The sequence below is a fragment of the Microtus oregoni genome, unplaced genomic scaffold, assembly GCF_018167655.1.
Source record: "Microtus oregoni isolate MIOR12 unplaced genomic scaffold, Mior012 000009F_ref0000495, whole genome shotgun sequence".
Lineage (NCBI taxonomy): Eukaryota > Metazoa > Chordata > Mammalia > Rodentia > Cricetidae > Microtus > Microtus oregoni.
Genome location: NW_024543068.1, coordinates 11,416,830 through 11,441,490, shown reverse-complemented (window position 1 = coordinate 11,441,490; position 24,661 = coordinate 11,416,830). Strand labels below are relative to the sequence as shown.

General features: G+C 50.4%; 1 protein-coding gene across 2 annotated transcripts; it reads right to left on the bottom strand.

The window, feature by feature from the left end:
- Window positions 1–624: 624 nt before the first annotated feature.
- Tgfb3 (transforming growth factor beta 3) lies at window positions 625–23,527 on the bottom strand. 2 transcript variants are annotated; one of them, XM_041658751.1, is made up of 8 exons: window positions 23,001–23,527; window positions 22,103–22,250; window positions 13,974–14,137; window positions 13,573–13,702; window positions 7,371–7,478; window positions 5,390–5,561; window positions 2,772–2,925; window positions 625–1,841 (listed from the first exon to the last, which is right to left on the bottom strand). In XM_041658751.1, the coding sequence occupies exons 2-8, from the start codon at window positions 22,206–22,208 to the stop codon at window positions 1,683–1,685; spliced, it is 993 nt and encodes a 330-aa protein (XP_041514685.1). In that variant the 5' UTR covers window positions 22,209–22,250; window positions 23,001–23,527; the 3' UTR covers window positions 625–1,682. The 2 variants fall into 2 exon arrangements, with proteins under 2 accessions (XP_041514685.1, XP_041514684.1); XM_041658750.1 differs by having other exon boundaries at window positions 22,103–23,527.
- Window positions 23,528–24,661: the final 1,134 nt, after the last annotated feature.

Below are 24,661 nucleotides of genomic sequence, written 5' to 3'. Positions count from 1 at the left end.
AACCATCTGCCACATGGGGCTTCTCTAAGGCTCGACGTGGTTTCCAAAACTGTTGGCGTGTATCATCTAGATTGAATCTAATGGCACATTTCTACACACAAGGGTACACACCCTACAGTTATCCAGAGGGGTGTGTGTATGTGTGTGTGTTCCTCTCCACCTTATTTCTTGAGACAGGCTCTCTCACTGACCTGGAGTTTGTAATTTCAGCTAGACTGGCTGGCCAGAGAGCCTCCAGGAATTACCTGACTCGGCCACTTTCCCCGTCCCCAGGACTGAGATTACAGATGGCCATGGCTATGCCTGACTTTTGCATGGGTTCTAGAGAGCTAGACTAGGGTACCATTTGCACAACAGACACTTACCCCACTGGGCCATCTCTCCCCGGCCACAAGATTGCTATAAATTTTTACACATCTAAGCCACTGTCTCTGTGTTTGAGAATAATGTACCCTGCAAGAGGGAAGTGTGCCTAGACATGGTGTAGTCTGCTAGAGGCAGAACAGTGGGCCCAGTGTGTTCATGCCAAACAATGAGGGATGCTTCTGCCCGGACTGTTGTCTCTGGTAGGTAGATGCCAATGTGAAATTAAGCAAAGGACATTTATGGAGTCTGACATACATATACCTTAGAACAAGGTTTTTACTGTTTCTAGAAGCAACCTTCCAGAAGATGAAATCATCCATGATTCCCCAAAAATATTTATTTATACAAAGATTTTGAGAGTAATATTTGTGTTTGTCTTTATACCTCAGTCTGTGCATCTGGGGCCAAGTCGTCACGTCAGACACGCGCAGCCTCCCCAGACACTTTTGCATGTAGCACCTGCTTCCAGGAACCCCAGGGGAGCATGGAGTCTAAGAGGGTAAGAGGGAAATGATCCCTGATGCCCCAGGCTGTGTGGACCCACAATCCAGAGAGCCAACCCTGACCTACCTGGAAGGTGTCTAGCCAAATGTTCATGGGGAAATACGACCAAGGAAGAAGGCAAAAGGAGGGGCCCTGAGGGAAGACTCGAGAGAACAAATTCTGACCTTGGCTTTTGGGTTCGGCATCTCCAGAGGACCAGAGATAGCTAGTTGCTAGCCCAGAAACTAATTGCATTATCTGTCATGATTCACGATACTGGTGTGAGAGGGCAGTTTGCGAAAAAGAACGGATTGTCCTTAGTCCCAGGCAGTGCGAGATCTGACTCTGGGGGGACTTTGTCTTGGTAACCTGTCTGAAGAAAAATGCCGGCCGCCTCTAATGTCATCCCGATCCCTTAGAGCAGATGTGATACTTCAATGAGCAGAGCTGACCTCAGATCTGAAGAGCCTTCCAGTCTGACCCTCACTGACCCTCACTCTACCCAACCTCCTCCCTAGGGTAGCCCCGTCCTACTGCCACACACCATGGTGCCTCGGCATCCTTTCTCCTCCACCCCACCACCTCTGTCTGTACCACAGAAATGCCATGTTCTCAAGAGTTTGCCTTCCCCTAACCAACCCACACTTTCTTTACCACAGTGATTCTCAGAGCTAGCAGAAAGAAATGTTCCAGAAGGAAAGCCTCCCTCTCGGCCATTCGCCGGGAGCCAGGGCTTGCGGGCTCCAGGCCTCTAGAGTGAGGTCTGTCGCTTTGGTTTCCCAAGGAGCAGCAGTCAGTGGTGGCAGTTTTTCCTCCTCTGTTGCAGGCTGGCCTCAGCTGCACTTGCACGACTTCACCACCATGTTGGACAGCTGCTCCACCTTGGGGGTCCTGCCGACGTAGTACAGGATGGTCAGGGGCTCCAGGTCCTGCGGCACACAACATGGCGAGGCTGACGCCTCCGGATTCAGGGTGTTGTACAGTCCCAGCACCTGTGGGTGGGGTCACATATTTAGCAGGAGAGAGCCAAGCCTTGAATCTGTGTTCCAGACGCTATGTAATTTCTAGAGCCCATTCTGAGTGAGCATGTAGCAGTGTGGCCACAGAGGCTGTTTAAGAGGGATTGTGGAAAGAGTTTGGATGAGAGACTAGCTGCAGCCAGTCCGCGTGACAGAAGGCAGACTCTGTGGACTTGGGTTACTGACTGAAGCATGTGACCACTGCTAGGGATTTACAATTGATAAGAAACTCCTCCAAATAGTCTTCCACGTTAGTGGAAAACGTTCTCGCTCACCACTACCTTGGCACATTTAGTAATTGCCAGAGAGCATGCCCCAGGCAGGATGTGGCAGTGTTTTGCTGTGTGGAGATGTGCTTCACAGATGACTGCCCTGCTCTCTGTCCCCCTTGAGAAAGGCGGGTGGCAGGGGACATGTACCCCTCTACTCTTTCTATTGCTAAAACAATATAACATGCTTTATGCGGTCTTAACAGAGATAGAAACGCCTCTGGACCCCACATCCTGCCAACCAGGTGCACACATCTGTGACACAGGGTGACATGTGACAGGGTGACATGTGACAGTTGAATAACTTCCATGGTATGAAGAAAATGAAAAGGATGCTTGAAACTCTAGTAGGAACCCTGCACGTGTGTGCATATGTGCCCATGTGCGTGTTCATTTAAGCATGTGTGCTAGAGACTGAACCCAGAGCATCGTGCATGCTAAGCATCCTGTTTACCCATGTGCTAGCCCCTGTGGTGGGAATTTAAATTTCAGGGTGTGAATCAGTAGAATTGGGCCAACCTGCCAAGATCAGGGATTTTGCTCATTCTAGATTCAATCTTTCATTCACTTTTTCTGACAAGTAGGCTCGTCAGTGGAGCCCCAGGTCCCAGAGAGCATGCACCCTGCCCCATACCGTGCTATGGGTCGTGTCTGCACTGCGGAGGTACGGGCAAGGGCCCGAGCAGAAGTTGGCATAGTAACCCTTAGGCTCGTGGACCCATTTCCAGCCCAGATCCTGCCGGAAGTCGATGTAGAGGGGGCGGACACAGCAGTTCTCCTCCAGGTTGCTGTGGTAAAAACATGTACAGGAAATCAGCAAAAAGGGGGACTGACTACAAAAGAAGCTTCACGTGTATCTTCCTGCTTCCCCTTGGAGTACTTCTGCCATCATAGGAAGTAAGCCTAGTCCTTCGAATCCCAGGTTCAACTGCAGTTGATTACAGCTGGGACTCCCAGGGAACCTGAGTGGGGCCATCAGGCCCCTCCAATCCTGTTGTCTGCAGAATCCATTCGGCAACCCTTCCTTACTCTGTGGGCATATGCCCTTGGCTTCAACAGGTCTCTGAAGACACCAAGAAGTTACCACTTCCAATTGACCAAAATCTGATTTGTTGTAAGTTTAAAGATGGAACCATGGGCAGGCATGGTGGCGCACGCCTTTAGTCCCAGCACTCAGAAGGCAAAGGCAGGCGATCTCTGTGAGTTTGAGGCCAGCCTGGTCTACAAAGTGAGTTTCAGGACAGCCAGGACTGTTACACAGAGAAACTCTGTCTCAAATAACAAAAAAAGAAGGAAGGAAGGAAGGATGGAAGGAAGGAGAACTTAAGAAAGGAAGACAAAAAAGGAAAAAGAAAAGGCCGACCCATGATAGACTCCATTGTTTCTTCCTAACCCCATCCTTCTTTGACTCCTCCCATTCCAGGGATACTCATTTTCCTGGCCACCCTTGAAGGCGGATGGTCATGGGACCTGACTAATGGCCAGGCAGAACTAGAGAAGTTGGCAGGGAGTAGGACAAGCTCTGGCAGAGATGCTTGATTATTTAGAGAAGTAACAGCTGGGAGCGGAAAGCTGTTGGCTCCTTCCTTCTTGTTTCTTAAGCACGGACAAGTCACCTGGTGCTCCAGAAACCCCCCCGGGATCACAGGCAAGAAGCTGAAGAGCCGGCACAATAAGCAACCCAGGTGAGATCAGAACGTCTCTCTATCTCCAAGGGCAAAATCAAACAGCCAGACCAATCAGCCACAAGATGTCCCCTAGGGCTGAAGTCACTGTTGTCCACAGATAAGAGCATTCATCCCGGTTGACAAATAGATACACGGAACAGATGTCTGTGCCAGCCTTGCAACCACACCGCCTCCTCTCTGTTTCCTGAGCCGGCCATCTCTTAACAGTGTGTTTAGTTGTCCCACCCCAACTCCATCCGGGCATTTTCTCTGGCCACTTAACCCTTTCTGCTCCTCCTTTCCCTGGAAGCACCCCTGCACCCCTGCTCTTGGATCCCTACATATCCAAACCTCACCCATCCCTGAAGGAAGGCTTTGTTCAAACCCCAGCTTTCCTGTGTCCACAGATGCACTTCCAGCTCACAGTATGCAAGAACGTCATCCTTCAGACCCCTCCCAATGTCATTTTCTTCCTGTTAGCCCTGGGTGTGTAGGCTTCCTCACCCCTCCCACATCTGTGAGCAGTCCAGCTGTTCACAAAGAAGAGAAACTGCAAGCCAGGCAGTGGTGGCACATGCCTTTAATTACAGCACTAGGGAGGCAGAGGCAGGTGGATCTCTGTGAGCTCAAGGCTTGCCTGGTCTACAGAGGGCGTTCCGTTCCAGGACAGCCAGGGCTACACAGAGAAACCCCGCCTAGGGACGGGGAGAGAAACAGCCTCTGAAGGTAGATCCCTTCTGAAGTCGAGAAACAGCCTCTGAAGGTAGGCCCCTTCTGAAGTCATTGCTATTTTCTCTAGCTCAAGAGACACGAATGGCGATCATCCTATATTCCCCATCCATTCCCTCCTCCAACCCCGCACAGATGAGATGGATCCTGCTCATTGTCAGCTTGAAAGAGCCCAGAATCACCTGTGAGAAGGGCCTCTGGGGGCGTGCCTGGGGGGGTATCCTGATTTCAAGAATGGAGGTGGGGAAACCCCACCCATGTGGGTAGCACCATTCCCTAGGCTGGAGAGTGGGAGGAAGTCAGCCGAACACTAGCGTGCATTCATTTTTCTCTTCTGACTATGAATATAATGTGAGCAGCTGCTTCAAGCTCCTACCTGATGCACCCTCCGCGGTGGGTGGAATCTGGAGCCGTGAGGTAAGATGAGCCCTTTCTCCCTCGTGCTGTTTTGTCAGACTGTTTCATTGATGCAGTGGGAAAGAAAGTAAGACAGTAGGGAACCGAGCACTTCCTCAATGGGCTCCTGCACTAATCTCCCCTACACAAACACACCTTGCTAGTACACAGGCAAGAAGACCGAAAGGAGGCTTTCCCCAAGCATCCCCAGTACCAACATCCCAGTTGGTCCTCCTCATCCTCACTTTATCCATACTGAATGGAGCCAGGCTACAGAAGATACTGGGATCTCAGAAAAACAAGTGGTTTGGAAGAGATCTCCAGTCTTCTTGTCAACCAGGATGAATGCTCTTATCTGATGTGAAAAGCATCAGGGACCCTTGACTGTGTGAGGCTCAGCTCTCAAGTCAGTGCCACAGGAGGGAAGGTTGACCTCACTCCCTACGGGGCCGAGGCTCACCGGAAGCAGTAATTGGTGTCCAGCGCCCGCTTCTTCCTCTGCCCACCCTGGCCCGGGCTGTCAAGTCGGTGTGGGGGAATCATCATGAGGATCAGGTGAGGGTTATGGTGATCCTTCTGCTTCTTGAGGCGTCCCAGGTCTCCCCGGCCATGGTCGTCTTCATTGTCCACTCCTGCAAAGGGAAGCAAGGCCACAGCCTCGTGTCTAAGATAAGCAGTGTCCTTACAGGCTGCCCAGTCAGGGTGAGGGATAACACAGTCTGTGAGGGAGGAAGATACAGGGCAAGTCCCTCCCCTCACCCTGCGAGAAGGCACAGACTGAGGGGGGCCACCAGTATCAGAAGTACTCGGTGCCCGTGGCTACCCTTCCAGACACTAATCAGATGCCCTCACAACTCCCTGCGTAAGAGCGCCTTGCCCTTCCCGAGATGGATGCATACTGGGTTCCCTCATGAAGCCGTGAAGTATCCCCATGATAGGTGGGTACCTATCACGCACTCTGGGGCTGCCACTTTAGATTCTGAGACTTATTCTGTGACTTTGGATTTCCTGCTAGAGTCTGAATTAGTCAAGATACTGCAGAAGACCCACTGGCAATTTAAAGTGTCACAGTTTGAAATAGTCTATGTGGGGGGCCAAAGAAACAAGACTTAGGAACCATTGCCATTCCCATTGGACTCAGGAGTTCAGAGGTGTTTTCACTGTGAAATTCAGAGGAGGAAACAGAGCTTTAAGGCAAGCTTAGAAAGAGAGCTCAAATTCAGCTGAAAAGGAGAAGCCTAACTTATAAGCATTTGTTCTCTTGGGGAATCTCGTTGGGAAGGACAGCAGCTAACTGCTGAATGTCTTTACCAGGGCAAGAACTCTGGAAGTCTGATCTTAGGAAGGGGCTTTGGGGTATATAAGATAAATAGGAGCCCTAGGTATATGGTTCCCTTTTTTTTTTTAAGTCTTTCTGCACAAGGGACAATATTGTGATGGTGGGAAGGGGACACCTTAGCCTGGCCTGTAGGTAAGGACGCAAAAGGCACTGTAGTTAGGATGTCAAACTCTTAGCTTAAAAATAAATAAATAAAAGGTTTGAGGTTGAGCCCATGCAGGGTAAGGGATTGCTAGACCAAGAGCAACCTTCGCCTTCTACAAGATGGCCTTCTGCCCCCTGCACTTCTCAGTGGCCCAACATGGAGATAGAAAAGGAAAAGAGACTTTCCCTGAACCCCAGAAAACTGCACTTATTTTAGACACTGAGACTACAAAGCCTCTCAGCACTTGCACCAACTCTATACGAACGCCCATGGTCAAACGCTGGAACCGGGAAGCAACCACATTAACTCAGACAATCCCTGGGCAAGGCTCAAGAAGGTCCAGCAACATCTGAGCTGGGAAGTCAGGGCACTCGTGTTCAGGCCCCACTGGAGTTCATTTCCCTGGGGAGAGGGGAGGACAGCTCGTTCGCTGAGTGTGTATCAGCTCAGTGGTGTGCATTTATTGCCTCGGTTGGCTTGCCGAGCTTATGAAAGAGGCACTCTTGTCCCAGTTCCCTGGACAGCTGGCCTGGTGATTTCATCACTCCCGAGACGCCTGCTGCCTTGTCGATGCTAATGTATTCTGTCCGAGTGGAACGCTGTGCTCAGGGCTTTGGGGGCCAAACATAATCACCCAAGAGCAAAACAGCCATCTTTATGGAGGGGGCTGGAGAGGTGGCTCAGTGGTTAGGAGCACTGGCTGCTCTTCTAGATGGACCCAGGTTCAATTCCTAGCATCCACATGGCAGCTCACAACTGTCTGTAACTCCAAGATCTGACACCTTCACACAGACATGCATTCAGGGAAAACACCAATGCACATAAAATAAAAATAAATAAATTTTTTTAAAAACTCCATCCATCTTTATGAAGGAGGCTGGTGCTTTCCTGGCTTTCCCAAGGGGCCTCCTGTTGGGTTATTCTCCCCCTCATCCCACCACACCTCAGCATCGGTACCTTTGAATTTGATCTCCATCACCTCGTGAACATTTTCCAGGATGTCTCCGTTGGGCTGAAAGGTGTGGCATGGGCAGTGAATGCTGATTTCCAGACCCAAGTTGGACTCTGTAAAATAAGACCCAGAGTCAGGGGGAGAATCACTGAGGGGCAGGGCAGCACGCCCACCATCTGGGCACAGGTGACAAAAGGCGCTTCCAAAGCTCAGAGTAAACCGCTCACACTGGGTGTCGCAGTCCATGGATTCCAAACAACTAGTCGGGCTTGTAAACAGTGGGCGTTTTGGAGGCAGATGGAAAGAGTCGTCGTTTTCAGAGGATGCTATAAAGAGATTGTTGCCTGCATACATGGGGCAAAAGTGCAAGGGTACATAGCGCGGTGGTGGTGCGCGCCTTTAATCCCAGCATGCGGGAGGTAGAGGCAGGCGGTTCTCTGCGTTTGAGGCCAGCCTGGTTTACAGAGTGAGTTCCAGGACAGCCAGGACTACACAGAGAAACCCTGTCTCGAAAAACCAAAAAAACAAACAAACAAACAAACAAACAAACAAAAAAAAAAAAACCAAAAAACCCCAAAGTGCAAGGACACGAGAAGGAAAGAGAAAGCTCATGTCCATCAGTGTCTTCTGGGAGAACAGTTACTTGAGTCAGTTACTCAAAAGCATAGATGAGGCAGGGAAGGGGAGTAACTGAGGAACTTATGAAAGCTGAATGGGGGGTGGGGGGTGGGGGGTAGGGAGATTGACTGGAGGTAGGTTGATGGTGATGGTGACGGTGATGGTGATGGGCAGGGCGGGGTGGGGGTGACCAGGGAGGAAGTAAAGGAGTCAGAAATCCATGCTAGAAGTCACATTACGGTGACTCAGGGCCATTGTAAATCATGTCAATGTTTCTATCATCACCGTGGAGATTATTCCAGAGGTTCTAAGAGGCAAACTGTGGTTATATTTTCTCTAAGGAACAAGATGTAATGAGGTAAAAAAAAAAAATGTCTTAGAAGTTTCTTTGAAAAGCCTGTCACCGTGGTGGGAGGTTGGGACTGTGGATAGCTCACCAGATGAGCAGCGTGGGAACACAGAATGGTCCGCTTATCAGCAGCGCCTCTAGGGAGCTACACCCGAAGGTCCAGATAGCATGGGTTGGAGGGAATGAGCCTGAGGAAACCCAGAGGTGCTTTGTTGACAGACATTGAGTGCAAAAGGGCCAGCTAGGGCCTTTTCTCCTCTTAGCTGTGGGCTGATGTTTTGGTAAACAGAATTAAAGAAGTACAGACACTGGTAAAAGGGGCCCCAGTGAAGTAAAGAGAAAAGGAAAAACATGGAAATGAAGGCTTGGGAAATAATAGCTCAGTCTTTAAAGGGCCTGCTACACAAGCGTGAGTTCAATTCCCAGAGCCCATGTAACAAGCCAGGCATGGGTAACACATGCTTGGAATCCCAGAATTGGGGAGCCACAGATAGGAGCACCCCTGAGGCTCTCTGGCCTAATTTTTAGCCTACTCAGTGAGCCCCGGATCCCAATGAGAGGCTATATTGAAACAAATAAACAAACAAAGCAAAGCAGCTGACTATTCTGAGAACACCAGTGGGGTTGACCTCTGGCCTCTACATGTATGTGCACATACGCACACACAGATACACACACATGCACATACAGTAACTAAAAAGTTTGACTGATTTAAATAGGCACAGAGAAAACCAGGCTGGCTCTGGTATAGTGCCAGTCCTGGCTGATGTGGGAGAGGTCACAAGAGAAGGCTCTTTCCAGGTGAACATCTCAGTGAGATGATGGGTGTAATGTTCCCTGAAGTCACCTTAATAGTCATGTGGCCTCAAAACCAACCTGATATCTTCCTAAGATCTCCTGTCATCAGAGAACACCTCCAAATGCACCTGGCTCAGCACCTCCTCCAAGGCAAACCAGTACGGGTATGGTGATTCAGTCACCGTGGTGTGAGCCTTGCATCCCAAGGGTCCAGACGACATGGATTCCGACAGAATGGTTAAGAACTCAGTCACTTCCTCGATAACCCCAAAGTCCACCCATATCTGTCCCATCCCAAGAGAAACATCAAGGGCGCCTTTTAAACTTGAAGGTCTCTGTTCTAAAAACAAGTTAATATAGCCAGGCTGCTGGGGGGCAGTGAGAGGAGCCATGACCAGGGGTGAAGTCTTCTCTCTCCTTGGTGTTGGCAGCTGGAAGGAGCCATAGTAGCTGCAATGAGCAACACACAGCGCTTCCTGTTCAAGGATGTCCAAGGTGGGTGGGAGAGACCTAGAGTGAGCAAGTTCTCATCCTGTGTTAGAGAGTTCAAGTGTGTACACGGACGTACTGGGAAAGTGTGTACACGGACATACTGGGAAAGGAGAGGTCTGTGTGCGTGTGACCAGCATAGTGTGACCAGCATGTGTGCGTGTGACCTAACTCGGCCTATGGTTCTCCCTAGGAGAGAGGGCTCATAGGTGGTGACAATTACCCACATTTGCTGACATTACTCTCTATCAAACTGCTCCAAGATTTTACCAGCAATAGTTCATTTAGTCTCTATAAACTGCCGAGTGGTGGGCCATGCCTCTTAATCCCAGCACTCAAGAGGCAGAGGCAGGCAGATCTTTGTAAGTCCGAGCCCAGCCTGGTCTACAGAAGGAGTTCCAGGACAGCCAGGGCTACACAAAGAAACCGTGTCAAAAACCAAAACAAAATCGTATAAACTAAAACCATCATCGGCCCATTGTACAGAGGAGGTCACTGAGGTTAGGGATATTAGGTAGTTTGCCCAAGATACCCGATCCATGAGTCCTCCTTTTAAGATCAAGACAGAGAGTTGTGGGTTCTGATGAGAGACCCCACACTATACTCTGTATTTGTTTTAAACAAGGGCTCACTATACGGTTCCAGACTAGCCTGGAACTGGCAGTCTCCTGCCTCAGCTCAGTGCTGGAATCACTGGTGTGTGCCACCCTTCCTAATCGTCACGGACAAGGAACAGGCTACACGAGGCACCACGGAGTCACTGTTCTTCCTTTCAGCAAGGTGCAAAATGCCTGTCCTTTCTTATCATGTCACCATGACCCTGGGCACATCCTCCCAGCCTAGCTCTGTATACTGAGAAACTGGGCTGCATGAGTACCAACATTAATGGCGGAAGGGCCTGGGGTCTCCATTCTGGATACAGCTCCATGCAGCTCTGGGCCTCGGCGTGCAGCCTGGGTACCTGAAGCACACAGGCTTGCAGATGCTTCTGAGTGACTCCCAGGCCACAGGTGTGACCCAGTCCCCATCAATCTGCACCATCAGCTGCTCCAACTTGGAGCCTGTTTGCAATCTGGTGTGGGGCCATGAACTCTTGAGGAGATTGGTGAACAAAGGCCTCAGCTACTTCCCCTGAGGGAAGGGAGGGGTGGGCAGAATTTGCCTGCCTGTGAACTGAGGGTTCCAATGGAAAACCAACCTCAGGGTTGGCAGTGGCGGGGTGGTGGGTGGAGGACCCACGGGTTTTATTATGAAATGATCTCTTCTTTTGTCTCAAGGAGGATGGAAAGCATATCCTACGCAAACTTCTCACTGAGCTCCGCAGCTGGGGACGGGAGCATTCCAAGTGCCCAGGGCTCCAGAGAAATCCAGGTGGAGCTGATCAAAATCAGACAGGGAAACCAAGATGAATTGCCTCAGCCCCCTTTTCCTGGCCTGTGGTAAGCTCTGAGCGGAGAGCTGCCTGAATCAGGGGTGCAGGGTTGCCATGGTTGATTGAGTCCTGTTGTTTGTCACAGGCCTTATCTTCCTCAAGGGCCAGGGCAGGGTCTCCAGCCCCACCACGTATCAACTCCGTTATCTCCTAAGGCCCTGTAGCTGGGAGTTTGAAGACTTGGATGCCTACAGAGTCCAGTAGATCGTGGACGCAAGAGAGTCCCCCTTGGAGGCTCACCCGCAGGGAGCACGGCGGCTGGGGAAGAAACGATGTGCACAGCACATTTCGAAGGGTGGCTACTGCTCAGCTCCGATACACGGGCAGGGGCCAGGCTTCCAATTAGTCTTGAAAAGTCAGGAACCTTGGTTTTGTTGGGGTTTTGTTGTTGTTGTTTTTGTTTTTGCTTGTTTATTTTTGCTTTTTTTCTTACCTACAAAACGCTGTCTTGAAACTCACTATGTAGACCAGGCTAGCCTCGAACTCAGAGACCCTCCTGCTTCTGCCTCCAGAGTGCTGGGATTAAATGTGTGCACCTCCACACCTTCCCCAGCTTTATGGGAAGTCTCCCAACTGTTGAAACAACAAAAAGCCCTGCTGACTAAGAGCTAAATGTAAAAGCAGGCAGCTTGTGACTCTGCCTTCAACCCCACTTTCCTCAAACATCAAGGACACTGAAGGATTCTCTTGCTTGGGGACTCTGGCCTCCAGTATGTAAATGGGCTGACAGTATCACAGCTGTTGATGGTGGAGGTCAGGAGGAACAGATGGGACCCTATATGTAACCTTCCATCACCTCCACCACCTCCACTACCACCTCCATCACCACCTCCACCACCTCCACCACCTCCACTACCACCTCCATCACCTCTACCACCACTAAGCTGTCAGAGCAGGAGGTGGTACCAACATGGCATCGGGAGACACCAGACTATTATTACTTGAGGGGGAACAAAAATTCTACTCCAGGCTGGATTAGCTCAGTGGAGGAGTTTACTCACTCTGAACCTCGGCTTCTTTGTTCAGCACAGTGAAAGCTCATTCTTACAAAGTGCATCGAAGCCCACAAAGCTCTCTCTAATACATGTGACCCTGACAGCAGCTCTGGGAAGCCTGCAGGGTGGAAGCGTACTCCATTTTCCAGATGAGGAGACACAGTGAGCTGGGTTGGTATTGGGACATGTGACATTTGACATATGTGTTATAGAGTTCAGTGACACTGGGCTTTTGAAACTCAATTGGCCTACACAGAACCTGCCCCAGGTCTCTTCTTCTAGTCTTCCTTCCTCCAACAGCTGATGATACCACCTGGACATTCTGTCTAAAATCTTAGACGTCATCGGACATTGTTCTTGTGCCTTCAGACAGCATACCTAATACTAGCCTATTGTCTCAACCTCCAAGTTACAGATGAATCTGTATACTACCTCTGTCCAAGCCCCTGCCACCCTCATCCAGGCTGCTACAAGGCTCCCTAAGTGTTTTCCTTGCCTTTTCCCTTCACTTCCCAGTAACCAGAGGGCTTTTGTTTAAAGGGGTAAGTCACATCATTGCACCACATGCACACCTTGCTTATAGCATTCAACACACTTGGAGGAAGCCCCAAACCTCCCAGTGGTCTGAAAGGAAGCCACATGTCCTCACAATGTTCCAGTCTGTTCTCTGCTGCTACAACAAATCAAGCCAGGTTCCATCCAGGGGCCTAGGCTTTAACTGTTTCTTTTGCTTAGATCTCCCTTTAGCCTGGCCTCCTGACCTTAAAGGGCTAGCTTGATGTGGGATTTCCCTCTGTGTGCTGTGATTACCATTAATGAATAAAGAAACTGCTTTGGACCTATAGCAGGGCAGAGCTTAGCTAGGAGGGAAAAACTAAACTGAATGCTGGGAGAAAGAAGGGTGGAGTCAGAGAGAAGCCATGCAGTCCATCAGAGACAGACACTGGGAAATTTACCCAGTAAGCCACAGCCACGTGGCAATACACAGATTAATGGATATGGGTTAAATTAAGATGGAAGAATTAACCAATAAGAAGTTATAGCTAATGGGCCAAGCAGTGTTTTATATAATACAGTTTCTGTGTGATTATTTCGGGAGTCTGAGAAGCCAGGAAACAAGCAAGCAGCATGCTGCTACACAACTCAGATTGCAATGTCAGACTCCCCTCCTCATGAGACCTCCTCGAAGCCATCAGTGTCGGAGCACCCAACCATTATCATCTTGATTCTTTAGTTTCCAGCGCATTGTCATGGACTGATACTCCATCTTATCAATATGCTCACTGGCTTACCATGTGTCTCTGCCACCAGAATGAAAGCCCCATGAAATCAGAGCACTCGCTGCTGAGTTCCTAGGGCCAGACTCAGTGCTAGCATTTAACAATGGAGGAGAGAACAGAGTCTGAAGAAAGCTGGACTTTGAACCAGATATATGGCTCCCATAGTTCTCTCCTCTCCCCTCTCAGGAGGCAGAAGTGACCTGAGATTGATTCTGGAAGGTTCCTGCTAAGAGTTTGTTTACCCACCTCTCCGCAACAGCCACTCACGCACGGTGTCAGTGACGTCAAATGACAGCCACTCAGCAGTGCCCCTGGTGGGCAGATTCTTGCCACCGATATAGCGCTGCTTTGCGATGTGCTCATCGGGTCGCAGGATCTAAGGAGGCAAAGGAAAGAGTGAGTATCTGAGGCCAGGACTGAGTAGCAGGGATAGGTTACAGTGCCCAGTGCCCAGGACTGGCAAGCCAAGCCCGGGGTGACTAAAGGCTTCTGAACACTGTGCCCTTTGTGCACCTCAGGTAACTCAGCCCTCTTAACGACAGAGGTTCTGTCAGCTCCAGACCAGGTCAGTCAAACCCCATGCTCAGCGGAGGCCAGACATGGAAGAGGCTGACTTCTAGTGTGTGGATTCCAGCTGGAACAGGTACCTGGAAGAGCTCGATTCTCTGCTCAGGGCGCTTGGAGCTGAGGTTGGGCACCCGCAAGACCCGGAACTCGGCCCGGAACAGATTGGTTCCATTTTTCTCCACTGAGGACACGTTGAAGCGAAAAACCTTAGAGGTAATCCCTTTGGGGCAGACACCCAGCTCATCTAGAGGGGAAAGCAAGGGGGAGAGGCACAGTGAGTGAAGGCACACACCAAGTGGCCACAGTCCTGTTAATGAGCTCCCTAGAGGCTTGAGGTCTTAAGGAAGATTTCTGGTGACCCTAGAGTCATACAGAGTCCTGAGTAAGGAGACCTTGGAGCTACAGAACACGTACCTGAGACTGGGCAGTCAAGTGCAACTGTCCCCTTTGCACACGGTCTTTAAAAAAAAGATCTATTTATTTTATGTTTATGAGTGTGGACCAAAGTGTATGTATATACACCACATGTGTGCAGTGCCCACAGAGGCCAGAAGAGGGTGTTGGATCCTCTGGAACTGGAGCTACAGACAATTATGAGCTACCCGACACAGATGGTAGGAACTGAACCCTGGTCTTCAGTATCAGTGACCTTAGCTGCTGAGCCATCTCTCCAGCTCTGCTCTCTCTGTCTTGCTATCTCCAAACTGCTAAGCTCTCCAAACTAATTTTCTTAATCTTTCAAAAATACAGATTCTCAGCCAGGCCTGGCAGCCCAGCCCATAATATCAGCACTTGGGGGCCTGAGGCAGGAGGATCTTGAGTTTAAGACCAGCCTGGGCTATGGAGCAAGTTCCCAGCCCCGGCTAAGTTTCAGAAACAAAATAATCAATAAATCACTTCAAAACAGATTCTGGGAAGACAGAAGTTAGTCATTTAGTTATCTTAGAGCTAGCTGATTCATTCATGTTCTTTTTCACTAGGGGGGTGGGGGGGATATATTTCAAATCAAAAGAGCTATCTGTCTCAACTATTTTCTCTTTATGGTTTAATATTTCTGTGATGAGACACCGTGACCAAAAGCAATTTGGGGAGAAAGAATTTTGTTTGGCTTATGCTTCCACATCCATAGTCCATCACTGAAGGACAGGAATTCAAACAGGGCAGGAACCTGCAGGAAGGAGCTGATGCAAAGGCCATGGAGGGGTGCTGCTCACTGGCTTGCTCCCATGGCTTGTTCTGCCTGCTTTCTTATGGAACCCAGAACCAAGAGGGATGGCACCACCCACAGTGGACTGGGCGCTTCTCCACTGATCACTAATTATGAAAATTCCCTAGGGGCGTGCCGACAGCTGAATTTTATGAAGGTATTTTCACTGTTAATGTTCCCTCCTCTCTGATGACTCTAGTTTGTGTCAAGCTGACATAGAATTAGCCAGCACAGAGGGTCTCTGTCACCCCTGCTAGCACGTGCCATGCCAGCCTGTGTCACCCCGCTGTTCTCTTCATCCCTGTCCATCAGCCAGAAGGCAGCAGATGCTCTCCACAGTTCCAAGCCAGACAAAGGAGAGTGGAAGCCTCCATCTTCTCCCAGCCCCTGCGTCCTTTATAACATCAAGGTCTGAGAAGGTTGACACCAGAGAAATCTGTCTACACAAAGGGTGACAAAGGACTCGAAATTCGAGCTCCCAGACCCAGATTCCACACATAATGGACATGGCTGGAATGAGTGGGTAAGCACCCCCAGGGGTGGGTTAGGAGTCACGGGCAAGGCGAGGCAGATCTGAGGCCTGAAACCAGCAAGCACACTCCTGGGCTTTAGGAAAGGATGAGTGGGTGTTTCTGGAAATTGCCATCTGGTGGGCCTGACATTCGTGGTTAGAGGAAAATTAATGGAACAGATGTAGGAAAGAAATGTGTGAATACCAGCTAACGAAGCCCTGCTTAATAATTAGCCTTGAAGAAACAAAGACTGCCAATTATTCTCTAAGCCAGTCTAAATAGGACCAGAGAGAGAGGAGTCGGTGATGGCAATTCTCGTATGGGTATGTATAGAGGACAGCCAGAAGTAGAACCCGGAGCCTCTCACAAGAAAAGCACACATTTAAAAAACATTTTATTTCAAGTTTCAATCATGTGTACTTATGTGTATCTGTGTGGAGGGTTTGTACACATGAGTGCAGTGCCCAAAGAGGCCAGAAGAGGGCACTGGGTCCCCTGGAATTAGAGTTAGAGGTGGTTGCAAGCCATCTGAGGTGGGTGCTGAGACCTGAACTAAGGCCCTCTGCAAGAGCAGCACACATTCCTAATTGCTTAAACATGTCATAATGGAGCTATCTCCCCAGCAATTTCAAACGTACGTTGGCAGGTTTGTAACACTGGATGTGGACAAGCACTTGGGCGGGTGACCTGTTCAATGACTCAGACTTGGTCTCGGAGAGGATGGCACCCATCTGGCCTCTGCAGTGACTGGTAGGAGAGCATAAGTCAGAGCAGTGTGCACCCAGGTATAAAAGGAGGGAAGAAAGCAGGATGTGGTGGCTAAGGAGAAAGGGGTCAGAGTGGGGAGGAAGCAGTGGGCAGTCAGGGAACAGGGAAGGTGATGCCCTAACAGAGTCCTCAGGATGACTGTCCTTGCTAGCGTCCACTCCGTCACAAGCCCCTCTTAGTGAAAATTGTAAGGCAAATCAAGAAGAAATGGGAAGCACTTGGGGGGTGGAGGCTGGGGAATCAAGATCCTGAGGTTAGAACTGGAAAGATGGTTCAGTGGTAATAGCACTGGCTGCCCTCCAGAGGACCTGGGTTCAATTCCCAGTACTCACATGGAGGCTCACAACCATCTGTAACTCCAGTTCTAGGGGATATGACGCCCCCTTCTGGCTTCTGAGGGTACCAGGTACATATATACTATAGACATACAATCAGGGAAAACACCCATGTACATAAAATTAAAAAAAACCATTTTTTTTAAAAAAATGCCTGGGACCATGGGCTGGCAAAATGGTTTCGTGAGTAAGGGTGCTTGCTGCCAAGTGCAATGACCTGAGTTTGATACCCAGGACCCACACTGGAGGATAACAAACTACAAAAAATTTTCATCTGGCCTCAACTCAAGTGCAAGCATACATAGGTACCCTCATACACACATTAATAAATCTAATAAGAAAGTTTTAAGAGTCTAGGGCTAATATATAGTAAGAGCTACTTAGTAAGACCCCATCTCAAAACAAACAAAAAACAGCTTAAAATAATTAATGGAATGAATCATATAAGTATATACGCAAAAGATGTAATATACCACCTTGCATTTTATGTAGCTCCTCTGACTTGAAAATAAAGAGAACATATAAAATGTATCATTCTACCCATGGGAAAACGGAACATTGGAAAAGCTACTGCTTGGTCACTCAAGCAGTAGGTGGCAGAGGTGAGATTTGAACCCAGGGAGGATTTGACGGCACTCCATTTATTGAGTCTGAGACCCTGAAAGAGTGAGAGCCTGGGCGATTTCCCAATGGAAAGATAGTAGTAGTTTCAGCAACAGCTATGATGGGATTCCTCAAAATGGCCCTGGCACCCTAACATTGCCTTAGATTCAATGACCAGGACCCTTTAGTCCCCACCTCTGCCTTTGACGGTCAAGAGGGCACGAGTCACCTCCATAAAGGACATTGTTTCCAACTGTTTCCTTTTCTTGGAACACCGCATAGTGACAGACGCTCTTTTGTGTCTGCTTCGCATTGGGAAGGAAGAATAGCACACAACCCAGGAAATACATGCACAGTGTCCATGGACAACCAGGAAATGTATGTGTAGTTAACGACCTCTTAAAATGCCTTCCGATAGGTGGGTATTGGCTCTGGCACCTCGTTTCTGGGAGCCAGTGGAGGGCTGATATGAGCAACGGGGTCACTTGGAGAGTGTTTAAACCAGTGAACCCCACTACCCAGAGACTGACCGCACTGAGTGAGTCCATAGCAGTTTCCCCAAGTTTTCTAGATGTTTCCAGTATGGAGCTTGGATAGAGAAGCAAAGTTTATCCTTTTTCTGAGAAAGGTACTGTGGCTTCAAGGGCTCTGGGAGCTTGAGAAAGCCCTGCCTGGATGGTCTCAAACATTACATGGATTAACCTTGAAATGAATTCGATGTGTTGTTCAGTCAATGTTTAAACGTGTTGTGGAGGAAGCCCATAAACATTTTAAGTCTGTATTACAAGTTGGGAAATTTCACAGAGATTTCCAGATTCTCTACTATCCTGAGAAATGATAAGCTATAATCAAGCCGGACTTACATTCCTGAATGCAAAAATCAGTAAGAGCCACACAGTGGCTTCCTCTTTTAGCAGGTCACGGGGACTTCAGAGCCTCCTGCCCCAGCCACACCACAGACACCTACTTTCTCCATGACCTGAACTACTTTGCCATGGTGCCTGGGCCACAGCTGTTCTTCTAGAACCATCTGCACTCCCATCCTAGTCTCTGAAGGCATTTGTCTTTAAGCTTGTTGAAAACACAAATCCCCCAGGATGTCTCCATGTTAGCCCTGTTCTGTAAGGGAGAGATGGGACCCAGGTATTCTCTCTGGGCCCCCTTGGATAGCCAGAGCCCTACTGTGTGTCTGACATTGATACCTGTGGCATGTGAGTTCTTTCAATGCAGAACACCTTTGAAATTTCATAATGAACAAAATCTACAGGTGGCGACCAGAAAAGAAAGCCCAAATCACTGGGTATTCTTGCTGCTGGGGAAGTGTGCGTTTGTCTTAGCACTCCCCTTTGCTGATTAAAACAAGCCACAGGCCGAGCGGTGGTGGTGCACACCTTTAATCCCAGCACTCGGGAGGCAGAGACAGGTAGATCTCTGTGAGTTTGAGGCCAGCCTGTTGTACAGAGCGAGTTCCAGGACAGGCTCCAAAGCTACACAGAGAAACCCTATCTTGGAAAAAAAGAAAAGATATAAATGCATCTAAGACAAAAGACAAAGATAATGCTTAGGCTGATAGTTGCATGAATGATACAGAATTGAAAAGACAGCATCCTTCTCCACGGCATGAGTCAGAGAAAGCATCTATTCATCTCCCATGGCAACATCTTAGAAAATCATAAGATTATAGAGTCTTGCCTCTACCTCCCAGAAGGTACCCAGGCAAATCATCTCCAGACGTGACAAAATTCATTCAGAGTGAAACGGAGCCGAGCGATGACCTCACACGAGGAAACTGAGGCTCTGGGAAGAAACACCACATGGCTGAGCTTGCTTAACCTGCTTGAGATTGTCTAAAAGAGAAAGGAAACCCATTCATTGAAGCTGGGGGAGCATGTGTGGCGTAAGAATCTCTAGCCCCACCTCCCAACAGTCAGAGCTGGAAACAAATCCAGCTATTCCCAAGGACCCGGGTACCTGGATTACAAAGGCTGTAACTGCTGTCCCTGCCATCCCCAGGTTAAAGATTAAAGGTGGCCTCGAATTGTGCATTTTACAGGCACACTGCCGCTTAGCATGCGTTTCGCACACATCCTTTCTAGTTTAGATCACTTAACAGATTAACCATGACAGGGCAGGGCTACAAGACAGTTCTTTCTGCTCTCACTCTGGTGCCCTGCCTCCCACTGGAAATGAGCCCTACTTTTGCTTTTCCTCTCTCTGGGCCCCTGTCACCTTGCTCCAGGTCCTATTGTCACTTCCCTCCAAATGTCTATCCTCTGATAGTGACAAAATATGGATGTGAACATCATCTCATGAGCCGGCCCCCTGTCCCACAAAGCTCTGCCATGGAGCTCCTGGCAATGCAACAACATAGACCCAGAGCTGGTCCCCTGTACCCTCAGTCTGACAGTGGTGGCACACACCTTTAATCCTAGCACTTGGGAGGCAGAGGCAGAGGCAGAGGCAGGCGGATCTCTGAGTTGGAGACCAGTCTGGGATACCGAGCAAGTTCCAGGACAGCCACGTCTACACAGAAAATCCCTGTCTTGAGAACAACAGCAGCAACAAAAGAGGTTCAGGACAGGCTTCTCCTCTGCTCAGCAGCTGCCACAGCCTCCTTTGTACTGAGTGTGCCTCATGCAGCCGGGGTGAGCCACACCTGACTAGCCACAGGACAGGCCCAGGTTGGTGTCTGTTCAACCACCGTATTGCCTATGCCAAGTGCAGAGAGCCTGGTACTGTGAGCCTCCGTGGCATTGCCTGTGTCCCAGTGAACACTGGCTCTGCCTCAGCATCTAGAAGACAATCTTGTTCACTGTGCCAAGCTGGCACAGGCTAGACCATGACTCTATAGCCCCCATGTTCTGCCCCGTGTCTTGAACTCCCTTGATGTTGATGCTACAGCTTGGGAACGCACATCTGTGGGGGGCTGTCCTGGCTTTGTCTGAGGCTGTCCACTTTGAGCCCTGGGCTTCTGCGCAATAACCACAGATATTGCCTCGTTTCCTTGTAAAGTGCTCATTTTCAGCCCAGGGCTCCAGGTGGGGTGGGCCCTCATCACTCAGTCCCTCCTTCAGACTCTCCTCCTGACCCAGGCTAGGAAGGCTCCAGGCCTACTCTCTTGTTCTCTGCTTTCCTCAGGCTTGTAAGCTTCTCTGATATTTGTGGCTACTATGACTTGCTTTTTAGTAGGTGACCAAGGAGTTGAGGGCTCAGCCCATCCAGGCCGGGAAGACTGGAAACCGTGGTCACCTGGAAGTCCCCGTACCAACACCAAAGGGGAACCCTCGGCAGGGAGTTCTGGGTCTGCCTTCTTTCCATCCTCAACTCCCCCAAAGAGCCAGATCCTAAGAAAGGACATTCCAGGTAGACCCAGGAAACTGCACCGAGAAACTCCACCCCACCTCCATAAACCACAGGTTTCTGCTTGGTGCAGGCCAGCTCCCTGCTGGCCTCTGCATCTTCCTTGAGAGCCACTCCACCCATTGGCGCTCATTCCCATCCCTTCTCTGCAGCCAGGTTTCTCTAGCCTCCTGCTGTTTGCCCCGTGGCCACTCTGACTGTACCACCCTCCTGGCTCCAGCCCATCTTCCTACCCCACTCGGGCACTGCCCACCTCCCAGGTGGGCCTGGGCTGAAGTCACCAGGGCACGGAGGACACCTGCTGGCAGGGAAAGCAAACAGAGCTGCTCCCGGATTCAGGCCCGGAACAGCTCACATTCCTCTTTCCTGGGCTGTCAGTTTCCCAACATCTGCCAGTTTCTCTCTCTTGTATTGAGGCTTTTTAAATCCCTGTTCAGTAAACACACATGACTTCCACACGTGTACAAACACACACAGACGTCTCCCCCAGAAGCTTCATGGCTCCTCCGCAGATAGCAGCCTCCTGGGAAGAAACGCTCCCAGACACACATCCCCATGGCCCCCACAGCCATCCCTCCCCACCCACACCCCCATGGCAGACAGATGCTTTGGGTTAGCCAGCGCCTCCATCCTGCACTCCTGTGTCCATTAGCCCAGGAGGCCCCACGTTACACACAGGAATCTGTCTACTGCGTAATGTAAGAGCCCACATCTTCCAAAAGTCCACGTATGTGGGAATATACATGCGTTACCCTCCCACTCTTAGCTCACATGGGTCGTGTGTGCCTCTCTCTCTCTCTCTCTCTCTCTCTCTCTCTCTCTCTCTGTGTGTGTGTGTGTGTGTGTGTGTGTGTGTGTGTGTGTGTGTGTGTGTTAGACTGAAGGGCCCAAGTTGCAAGAAGTTAATATCTTGTTCGGGCTTCCAAAAACTTGACAAACAAATTTGGGGCAGGGACTGTGCTTCCCGACAGCTGAAAAACTGACCCAGAGATGTGGCATACGGAGCTGGGAAAAGCTGGGAGAATAAGGGGAGATGGCCGGACTCAGAGGACCCTGAGGATATGGTGGCCAACCAGCCCCCCCTTTGATGGACCCGTGTGCTCACAGTTAACCTCTATGGACACGTGTGAGAACATGTTTCCTGAGGTGGCACAATACAATCCCAAGTTAATTTCCATCAGGCATGTGATAGGAGTTGGGAACGCCACTTGGCTCCGGGACTCCTGGCCTCTTGAAGTGCTTATTTCTTACCAGAATGTCTGTCTCCTTTTCCCACCCACCCACCCAGCTGCAGCTGCAATGCCTGACCTCTGCAGTGAACCCTGGGCACTCTGCTGTGTAACCACCAGCAGACCCCCTCTGCGGAACACCCATTTCCAGCTCATCCCCTCCAGAGTAGACACCCGGCAAGCGTTTGGACTTACTGTGCTCGGCCAGCCCCTGGATCATGTCGAATTTATGGATCTCTTTGGCATAGTACTCCGACTCAGTGTTCTCCTGAGTGCAGCCTTCCTCCCTCTCCCCGTGCATCTCTTCCAACAACTCCCGGGTACTGTTGTAAAGAGCCAGGACCTGATAGGGAACGTGGGTCATCACCGATGGCTCAGGGGGACTGGTGAGCCTGAGCTTGCTCAAGATCTGTCCCCTAATGGCTTCCACCCTCTTCTTCTTGATGTGGCCGAAGTCCAAGGTGGTGCAAGTGGACAGAGAGAAGCTGACCGTGGCCAAGTTCAGTAGGGCCAGGATCGCCAGAGCCCTTTGCAAGTACATCTTCAGGTGTGAGCCCAGGAGCGAGGCCAGGGGGCAGGGGAGGCCTGGCAAGGAGGAGACCCCAGTAGAAAGAGGGAGGAAAACCAGGCGTCCTCCCCAGATCCCAAAGACTGAGGCTTGGCAAGAGGGTGCATGAACTCACTGCACTGTGATGGCTTCAGGACTCCCAGGAAGCGCTGGCAGCCCCGGGACGATAGCGGGCTGTGTGTGCTATGTAGCGCTGGGATTCTTGTCCATATGTCTAAACAGGTTCTGCTGGGCTCTGGCTCCCAGCAGGCCAGGTGGAGGGCAAGCCGAGGGTTGGGAGGGGTGGCAAGGCAGCTGGGAGTGGGAAGAGAGCTGAAGTTTTTCCTTAGGTAAAAATAAATAGAGCGGATATCTGATATTGCCAACCGCTGCTTGGTGATGAGGAGAAAGTGGGTATTTTAAAGAAAGTGCAGAAGGGCCATGGCTGGGCCCCAAAAAACAGAATCTCTGCCTTGCCCCGAAGAAGAATAAGAAAAGAGAATGGAAAAGAAAAGAAAAAAAAATTTTTTTTTTAAAAAAAATCACCAGTGGGTATGTGGGGAGAGGCAGGGCTGGGCAGCGGCAGGCCCAGCTAAAGGTGGGGGCAGTGCAGGACACACTTGTCTCTGGAGCACTCCATTCATGCTTCCCCTTTTGTTTACACTTCCTCGGGGGCTCTCTAAATGACTCTGTTCACGCTGCCTCTCCTCTTCATTGGCTGGGATGAGAGCGATTATGTGCAACTGGCAAGCAGAGAGGGCAGGCCTCTTGGAGACAGCTCGGATAATCCACTTGGACCCACAGTCACCAGCATCTTAGCTTGTCTTCTCCCTCGGTCATGGCTTCTGTCCCTTGCTCCTCTTTAGGGGAAAAAAAAAATCAGAAGGAAAAGAAAATAGAAGCCGATTCACCGCAGCTGACTCCGGAAAGCGGTATTCCTTGGTCCGCAAGCCTCTTCTCATTTGTGTCTCGCCTCGCTGTGGCTCAGTCCCCTACCCTCGGCCCTCTCCTTCCCTCCCTTTCTCCTTCCCCTTCTCTCTCTCTCTCTCTCTCTCTCTCTCTCTCTCTCTCTCTCCTCCCTCTCTCTCTCACACACACATGCACACACACTGCTTTCTCTATTTCTCTCTGCTGAAATTTTATACCTCCCTCCCATGACGTCTCGGCCTGGGGTGGGGGAGGGAGGGAGGGGGGGAGGGAGGGACCAGCGCACGCAGCCTCTCTTGCTGCACGGTTTTAATGTTTTAAACAGGCACAGGAAAAGCCGAGCCCATTTGAAAAATACTTTGCGAGTCCTCTGCTTCGACGTGGTAACTGAACTTTTTTTCCCCCACCTCTTGGAGTCATTCCTGCTACACGCTGGCTGTTTTTCTGGAAAGTTACTCCCGAGCCCCCTCCTTCCTGCTACCCCGGCCCCTCTGTGCCGGGGCCAGCTGTCAGTCCACGCTCCCCGCCCCGCTCTCTCGCCTCCCCCGCGTCCCCGTTCGCCCCCTGGCCGGGTCGGGGACACACGCGAGGTCTGCTTGGGGAACGGGACCGGGTAGCAGGGCCACCCTCTTCAGGCCGGAGGGTGGGACCGGGCTCAGCAGCGATCCTGGCTGCGGTTCTTCATTGACCATCCAGGAGCCGGGCGGCTGCAGCTTGGGTAGATGGTGGCGTTTTCCGGAAGGCCGAGGGTGCCCTCTGGCGAGGCCGGGCCGCCAGTGACGAGGCTCGGTAGCTCGGCCTCGCAGGACCACGAGTACAACCAGATCTCGCGGTCAAGTCCCCAGTCCCACGTGCGAGTGAGCGCAGCTCCCTTCCCGGCCCACTCAGCACCTGGCCCCAGCCCATTTCCCGACCGGGTCCTAAGTCTTTTTTTTTCGTCCCCACGAGCAGCTTAAGTTAGGCCAGACCCAGATCGAGCTGCCCACTTTCTTCCCAGTCTCATCATGGCCTTCCTGGACCCTTTCTGAGAGCCCCGCTTTGAAGTCTCAATTGAAGGGGTGTTAATGTCTTACCTTACTTACCTCGGTAGGCACAGTTCACTTTTTTCAAGGTCACACTGCGTCTGGGTAACGGAGTTGTCTATTCCAGGCTGTCCAATCTGGAAAGACAATTATTTCAATTAGGAAATTTAGGTGTACAGAGACCTTAAAAATGACTCCCTTAAGGTCACACAGATTTTAGGTATCGATACCACCATTTCAGCTCTGCCTTTTTTTTAA

What these genes read in the sequence shown, in the direction of transcription:
- Tgfb3 (XM_041658750.1), bottom strand. Translation starts at nt 22,448, where the DNA reads ATGTACTTGCAAAGGGCTCTGGCGATCCTGGCCCTACTGAACTTGGCC. An exon ending in TGAGTGGCTGTTGCGGAGAG is followed by an intron (nt 7,479 to 13,572) that starts GTGGGTAAACAA and finishes CTTATTTTACAG; the next exon opens with AGTCCAACTTGGGTCTGGAA. An exon ending in GACACCAATTACTGCTTCCG is followed by an intron (nt 2,926 to 5,389) that starts GTGAGCCTCGGC and finishes TTTTTACCACAG; the next exon opens with CAACCTGGAGGAGAACTGCT.